This window comes from Poecilia latipinna, unplaced genomic scaffold, assembly GCF_001443285.1.
Source record: "Poecilia latipinna isolate Pla-1442-1.1 unplaced genomic scaffold, P_latipinna-1.0 Scaffold18, whole genome shotgun sequence".
NCBI classification, from domain to species: domain Eukaryota; kingdom Metazoa; phylum Chordata; class Actinopteri; order Cyprinodontiformes; family Poeciliidae; genus Poecilia; species Poecilia latipinna.
The window spans coordinates 688,135-695,564 of NW_015112634.1; the positions used below are offsets into that span (position 1 = coordinate 688,135).

The window sequence follows — 7,430 nt, forward strand, 5'->3', positions numbered from 1 at the left end:
AAAAAAAAAAAAATCCCCGATTTTTCTCATCCCGTCCCAATAAACCGGAACCCCGTGATGGAGAGTGCTCTTTTGGGATGCCCTCAGAGACTGCGTTTCCTCCAGCTGAATGACCAGACAGGAGACAGCGAACAAGAGCAACATAAACAACCAAAAGATGATGGGCAGAAGCTAACCCTGTGCATGGGAGCTGAGACTATTGCCACACATCATTAAGTTTGCTGTGTGGTTAAATTTCCATGGGATGAAGAGAAAAAAACACTGTCATGTTTAACATCAGGAGCAGCTCACAACACCATAAGATTGTTGGCAAGGTAAAAATTATTCACATTCCAGAGATTGATCTGTTTGTCTGTTTTGCTTTATTTCTTTCTGCCTTGTAGCTCCTGCCCTATTTCTCCTGAGGAACAGTCATGGAGTGAGACAGACAAGGTTGAGCTGAACAAGGGTATGCTAGAAAACCCTGGGAACCCTTGGATTTGAACCCTTGGAAAACAGTTTTTTTTAGCAGAACGGCCACCTGGTCACACTGGTCCTTATCCTTCCCGTGCTCGATGCAGAGTCCTTTACTTTGAATCTGCTCATGCCCTTTGTAACTGCTGCTCCAATATCAAGGTTTTACGGCGCTCCTCTTGATACTTCTTCTCTGCCTCCAAACACACTTGTTTCATTTCTTTCTCTCTGGAAGATAAACATTTTCTTTTTGTCTTAGATAAAATAGTTAAATAACTTCTTAATACACACACTTCATTGCTTTCTCTTTGGACATCTAAAGCAACAATAAAATTATTGTCTATGGGAATCATCTGAAGCACTTCAATCCAATGTAATAGATAGTGATTCTATCATTTACACTATTAAACCTTGGACCATAGATTTACTATTATAACCTGAAAGATGTGAAAATGACCCATAGCATTCTTGTGAATGTTTGAATAGATCGCAGCCAAGATTTGGATTAAAATCAATAAAAAAAAAAAAAAAATCAAGAGTCGAGTCCACATTCATTTGGTTTGTTCCTTGTAGAAGCACGTTCTATCCATGTCAACGGTGTAGGAGAGCCGGGAGTATTTCACTGGAAATCAGTAAAGTTAACTTTACTGAGTTCCAGGATATTTAACTGAAATAAGTTAAATGTTCTTATTTCAGTATATTTAAAGTTTTCTGGCAAACAGAAAGATTTGTAGAGTGTGCATTACTTGATCTGTAGAAGCTTAACCAGCTCCAGGAGGCGGTCCTTCTCCACGCTCAGGACTTTATACGCACTGCTCTGGGTGATCAGTGCACTCACATCAGCAGAACAACCCGGACACTTTGAATGACTTCTGAGAACATCAGACACAATCAAACAGTTCATAGTTTTGATTAATTTACATTGATGCGATAATAACTGACAGTTAAAAATAAGATGAATCATGTAAACATATATGATACAGCTCACTTACTTTAATTCCATCTCACCTCCCACAGTTGCAATTACCAATTTATGGCCTAATTTAGAGACTGAACTGAAACAGATAAAAATATGAGAAATCATAAAATGTTTTACTCTTCTTGCTTCTTCGGTCATTGACCTCTTTCAGTCAGTTATTTGTTATCCTTTGTAAAACAAGTGATCTTAGTTCCTAGTAGAGTTTACCAAAACATGCACTTTATACCACAAAACAAAATGCATTATGTTTCAGAGGGTAGTTTTTATGATCCTCTTAATAAATGAATAAAATAAGAATATAAAGAATAAAATAATTCAGATATGTCCGAAAACATACTCGGGTGTAATTCTTGTGACACTGTCTCCATCTTCTGGGTAGAATCCTGAACGGCAACTTTTTATTTTAGGGCTTAATTGTCTGTCCACACTCTCTTCCTTCAGTTTCTGTGAAAACAGATTTTTTTATTTCCAGCAGGCAGATTTGCTTTACAGTGGTTGCTACAGCACTAAATATTTCTGCTTTTTTTTTTTTTTTTACCTTATTGGAAAACTGTTGCCTTTCCTGCAGCTCTTTTATCATGGCGTCTTTCTCTGCTACCATGAGCTTCAGTTTCTGGATAAGACAGTTGTTCTCTGGGGACCCACTCTTGATCTGTGCGCTCTGCTGTTGGCCGAGTTGCTTTAGCATCATCTGCATCTGGCTCTGTTGTTTCTAGCAGGGGTTAACCAAACAAGGTTGTGGGAAAGGAAGGGCCCAGAATATTTCTCTCTTTCCCACTTTTATCTTATCTAAGGGCTTACCAGCAGGGCATCCACAAGCCCGGTGTCATGTTTCCCCTTCTCTAATAAGGAGGAAATCTGCATTTTCAGAGTTTTGATTTCCTCGGACTGAGTTCTGCTCCTGGCTTTGGAGGCTTCTAGCTTTTTCTTCACATCCTCGTGTTCTTTCAAGAGGCCTTCATGATCAGCTGAGATCCTCTATAGATTTACCAAAAGCAACAAGCAAAACAAGTAAAAGATTTGTACCGTAATATTTCATTTTGTTTTTAAACTGAGTTATTGTTTAAGTACCTCAAATGCCTCCCTCTTTTCCTTCTCTATGGTACGGATGTAGTTGAGGTTTCTATTTTGGGCAGGGGGTTTATGATGGGACGCAGTGCCAGAAAAATCCTGCTCCACACTCTGGACATCTGCCTGTCTTTGATGACACAGCTGCTGCTCTAGCTCCCGTACCTGTTGTATGAATTCAGCATTTTCTGTGACATAACTTTCAGGTGCATCAAACTGAAATTGGAATATCATCAACATCAAATTCAGTTAGTTTCAGGAATTCAGTTCAAAAACCCAGAAACCCAGATATAGACTGATGACACGCAGAGTATTATATCTCGACTGTTTATTTCTATTGATCATAGTAGACATAGCTTTCGCACAACCAACCCGCAACTGTCATATTTCTTTTTTTAAGACACTCCTGAACCAGAAACTTCTCAGTGATGTTCTTTTTTTGATAGAGAGGCACCTGCACAATCATAATCCTGAGAACCAACCAACTTCTTGAAATAAGTTTTCATAATGAATGATGGACAACATAAAGGACATTCAGTCACCATCTAAGTTTTCCAGCTTACCCTTGTTTGAAGAGCAAGAATCTGCTGCGACCGGCCTCTAAAGCTCCTAGGGTTGTTGAGCATCTGCTGAAGGTTGACCTCCTCTCCAACTTCACTCAATAAAACCTGCAATCGTTCATCATTTTAAGAGTAGACATAGACATACTCTATTATCATTAAACTTTTAATGATAAAAATGTTGTTGCCTCCAATAATTAAATAAATAAATAATAATAAAAAAGTATCATCATAAATATATAGAATAAAAACAGATCAATCAACATGTCATTAAAAATACATAATGTTGATGAGGTATGAAGTAAATAAAGTCTACATTATGGACATTATGGTTTACCTTTTTGTTTTGTTTTTAAACTGTGCGTTATTTCTGTAGGGCAGTAAGAAGTATGTGTATTTAACAAGGAAACTAAGTAAGAAAACCAAACTATGCTTCTGGAATCAAATAATCTATATACCACTAATGACAGTAAATATGGAGGTTGCTGTATCAGTCTTGGCCAGGATATCCTTATAAAATTAAAGACTTCATCTCAAAAATATAATTTCCAGGTTATGTGTAAATGGCCTTCAAGGTTATTTTTATTCGTCTCACTTTTCAAACTTATCTTCGAAATGCAGCTTGTGTGGTAAGAAAATACACACAGTCCCATTTCTGATAGCCAGAGAATACCGGGCCTTCAGCTGAAAGGCCCTAAAATCCAATTAAGAAGTCATAAATAAGCATAATTAGAGCTCTGTCAGGTGGAAAAGAAATAATGAGATTACCTTCTGAGCAACCTTCAGCTCCTGTTTTGCAGACTGAACCTGGTTTCGATATTCTGTCACTTTGAGCTGGGTAGCTGCTAGTTTTTCTTGCAGAGACTTGACCAGCGGGTTTTCCTGTTGCTCAGTAGAAAAATGTATGTGATTTAAAATGAAATGCTATCATGTCAGGTTTCAAATCAAGAGAATGCATTACTCAGTTTCTGTTTACCTCATGGTCTTCAGACGAGCTTTTATCCAGGGTTTTTTGTGTGGTTTTCTGTCCAGGTACAACATTCTCCAAAGCACACTGCAGCTAAACAAAATGTTGCTTTCTGTGGGTTTTGACCTGTAACTTCAACTTTCCATCCAATAAATCAAACAAACAGTGCTTTACCTCTTTCTCGAGCTCTCTGATCCTATTGCTGCTTTGCTTGGATCTAATCTTCTCTTTCTCAATTTCTGCATTTAGCTCTCTATTCTTCTTGGAAAGCTCAACAATCTTGGTGGCAGCTACAGCTCCGGCTAAACCTGATGAACCTAAAGGGATAATTCACAAGACGATAGTGAAGCCCCATTGACTCTTGTATGTAAAATACATCCAAGTTGTCTGCTTGTACCTGTTAAGGCCAGTCTTTCTTCTTCTCTTTTCTTCTTCAGATGTTTGATCTCAAAGTCCTTTTCACTCAGAAGTTTGAAGAGCCTCCCATTTTCATCTCTGAGCTCTCGAATTTGGTCTAACAGAATTTCATCCTGCTCCTTTAACAGACTTCGAATGACAGACGACACAGCATCATCATGTTATGACTATTTATTTATGTATTTATATATTACTTAAGCTTTGAGTTAAACAATACAGTTTTATTTAAACCGAGACCAAGTGAAACCACTTACCTTTCTTCAGGACTGTCTTCCTGAACGACTTGTTTCGACAGATTCAAATCATCCTGAGTGCCTGTCACACTTAAATCACTGGGTTCTTTCTTCTTCTTCCCTTCCAGTTTTCGTTTTTCCTGCTGTTTTTGCAACGTTTGGAACTGAAGCCGCAAGTCATTCAAATGTTCATCACTCTCCATGATAAACAAGGTAGTGGAAATAAAGAAACTACTGAAAGAAGACAAAATTATTGTGTTAGCTTTGATTACTTGATCAAAGCTTGATTGTGTTGATTGTGTTTACATTTGTACACTTCACTCATTTTCACTCCAGTAACTGACCATTACAGCTTAAATTTGACCTACAACTACAAGGCACAACATGGGTATGGCCTCTGACATGGACAGTATCAACAGCAGATTCTTCAAGTCCTGGAAGTTGTGAGGTAGGCCCTGCTTGTCAGATCTGCTTGTCAAGCACGTCTCACACATGTTCAATTTGTCTTAGATCTTTGCAGGTCCAGTCAACTGTTCAAACTGGTTTATGTGGTCCCCAAGTCATTCATAATCCATTTTACCACAACATTGCCCAAATAGCCACACTGCTGATTGAGATTTGTACACATAAAACAGAATCACCAATGTGATTTTTAGAGTTTCTAACTGAAAACTAAATGAAATGGGTTATCACCAGAATGCTGCATTTATCAGGTGCTGTCAATGCTGAAATTATGTTAAAGAATTTAAGATGCCGGTAACACCGGTCTTCAACAAGAACTGGCATAGTAATCAGGTACCTATTCATAAATGTATCTTTAAAATTCGAACAGAAATCTTTAAAGGTCACAGGACATCTAAAACTGTAAAAGCGAGGTTATAACCTACCTGTGATAGAAACAAGAGTTAAGATATTTGACTATTTAACTGCATGTTTTGCTTTGAAAATGAAAACGTAGTTTCCTGAAGGGGACACTACTGTCGCTATGACAACGCAAATTCTGTGACTTTCAACGCGATCTCGCGTGAACAGGGAAGGCACATGCTCTTGTTAAAATGCACCATGACAGCGGCCATATTGCTCAGGGTTTCTGACGTCTGTTACTGTTTAGTGACAGGAGAGAGCTCAGCTTGCTTAATGAAAACTACCGGGACACAATAATTCACAACATATAAACCTGCTTGTTAGGCGTCTCTCTGCTTTTTTTTTTTTTTTACTAGGTAAATAATATTCCAATTATTGTTTTAGGCTGTAAGACTTATTTTAACCACATGGTGGTGCTGTAGATCACTGAAGATAAGAATGCCCTTTGTACTGCCCGGTCATACTGCAAGAATGAACGTGCATATCTGTAAACATTTTGGACCGAGATTTCATCTTAATTAAGTATTAAAACAAATAGTAAAAAAGAAAAGAAAATTAGATTAAACCTTAAGTTAACGAGAGGACGAGTCCCTAAATGTGCGCAGTCATGCTGACTCTGCTTCTCCGGTGGTATTGTTATGCATACAGGAGGAACGTGACATCCGTGCTGGAAATGGTGAAACTTGATATGCAGCAGCTGTACACGTTGATCTGTTTTCTTTACAAAAAAAGAGTAACCTTCATAACGTGCTGTCAAAGACACAGTGGCACAATGTAAGGATCACGGTTCTATAATCTAAAAGCATCCAGTGCCTGCAGAGTAGCAAGCCATAGAGCAGAATAGAGCAGAGCAGAGGCTGGATTGGAAAGGTAAAGGTAAACTTAAGACTTTATTTATTTATTTATTTATTTATTTATTTATTTATTTATTTTACCACAAATGACTAACAGAAAGATGACTAAAGCACCAAAACAACAGAGGTAAATACAGTATCCAGTAAAATAATTCTGCTATAGTTGTTTTCTTTAAATAGAACGTTCAATCCATATACAAAGTTGAATAAAAAAAATAATATTTTTAAACCTTTTTCAAATATATGCAGTATGATGTTTGAATGGAAAGTAAAACAGAGGTTTAATCAACAAGTTGCAACAAGCAACTGAGTGTCACAATGACTATCAAATTCTGAATGAATGCACGTGACGGGACATTAGAGGCTCCTCAGCAGATTACACCGTTTTATTGCATTGATGGGAGTGTTTCCCATGTTTCAAACTGGAGTAAAACCAAGGTATTATGTTACAGTGTTGTTTATGGGAAGGAGGGATGCAACTACTCTAGGCAGCCTTTATCATGCTGTGTTTGAGCAGTTATTGTTATGGCTAAACACATGAAATACCACATACCGGAATGAGGAAGAACAAAGAAAATCCAGTAAATATAGTTTTATGAAATGTTTGTTTAAAGTTAATGTTTGCAGTCAAAATGACACGTTCAGTTGTTTCTGAAGATGACAATACAAATACAAATAATATTTGTTAATGAAATGCCACATTGGCATCACACAGTGTGTGTTCAAAAAGTGTGTGTAGGAATTCTGTTGAATTAGCATTCAGTATCATCACTGATGGCTCACAAAATAGTTCAAAAATAGTTCAAGTTAATTTTGGTAGATTTAAGTTGTAATAGCCTACAGTTAAACAAATTCTAGCTTGAATAATATTACATGAAGAAAATTATTTATTACAAAAACTTTATTGCCCACACTGCTAGACTGATGACTTGTCTGTTGTCCAGCAGACAGTAGTTGACACTCTCCATAAAAAAAAAAAAAAAAAAAAAAAAAAAAAATAAAAAGGGGTTTTCACAATACTACAAATGGAAAAGT

At 37.1% G+C, this 7,430-nt stretch overlaps 1 protein-coding gene and 1 long non-coding RNA gene across 4 annotated transcripts in view; one reads left to right on the forward strand and one right to left on the reverse strand.

The window, feature by feature from the left end:
- The window catches only part of LOC106948842 (uncharacterized), a 22,225-nt gene extending 21,599 nt beyond the window's left edge, over positions 1 to 626 (forward strand). Inside the window, exon 3 of the long non-coding RNA XR_001425258.1 lies at positions 616 to 626. This is a non-coding gene — a long non-coding RNA (uncharacterized LOC106948842). The remainder of the gene's footprint in view (positions 1 to 615) is intronic.
- ccdc13 (coiled-coil domain containing 13) lies at positions 311 to 5,667 on the reverse strand. Of its 3 annotated transcripts, none has more exons than XM_015034685.1 (14): positions 5,565 to 5,667; positions 4,699 to 4,908; positions 4,425 to 4,573; positions 4,202 to 4,344; positions 4,037 to 4,120; positions 3,829 to 3,942; positions 3,064 to 3,168; positions 2,504 to 2,665; positions 2,234 to 2,410; positions 1,971 to 2,144; positions 1,770 to 1,876; positions 1,446 to 1,508; positions 1,200 to 1,322; positions 311 to 681 (listed from the first exon to the last, which is right to left on the reverse strand). In XM_015034685.1, the coding sequence occupies exons 2-14, from the start codon at positions 4,878 to 4,880 to the stop codon at positions 582 to 584; spliced, it is 1,683 nt and encodes a 560-aa protein (XP_014890171.1). In that variant the 5' UTR covers positions 4,881 to 4,908; positions 5,565 to 5,667; the 3' UTR covers positions 311 to 581. The 3 variants fall into 3 exon arrangements, with proteins under 3 accessions (XP_014890171.1, XP_014890165.1, XP_014890178.1); XM_015034679.1 differs by having other exon boundaries at positions 4,699 to 4,911; XM_015034692.1 differs by lacking the exon at positions 5,565 to 5,667 and adding an exon at positions 5,371 to 5,389 and having other exon boundaries at positions 4,699 to 4,911.
- Positions 5,668 to 7,430: the final 1,763 nt, after the last annotated feature.

What these genes read in the sequence shown, in the direction of transcription:
- ccdc13 (XM_015034685.1), bottom strand. Translation starts at nt 4,880, where the DNA reads ATGGAGAGTGATGAACATTTGAATGACTTGCGGCTTCAGTTCCAAACG. An exon ending in AGCTGAAGGTTGCTCAGAAG is followed by an intron (nt 3,169 to 3,828) that starts GTAATCTCATTA and finishes GAACGATTGCAG; the next exon opens with GTTTTATTGAGTGAAGTTGG. An exon ending in AAAAGAGGGAGGCATTTGAG is followed by an intron (nt 2,411 to 2,503) that starts GTACTTAAACAA and finishes GTAAATCTATAG; the next exon opens with AGGATCTCAGCTGATCATGA.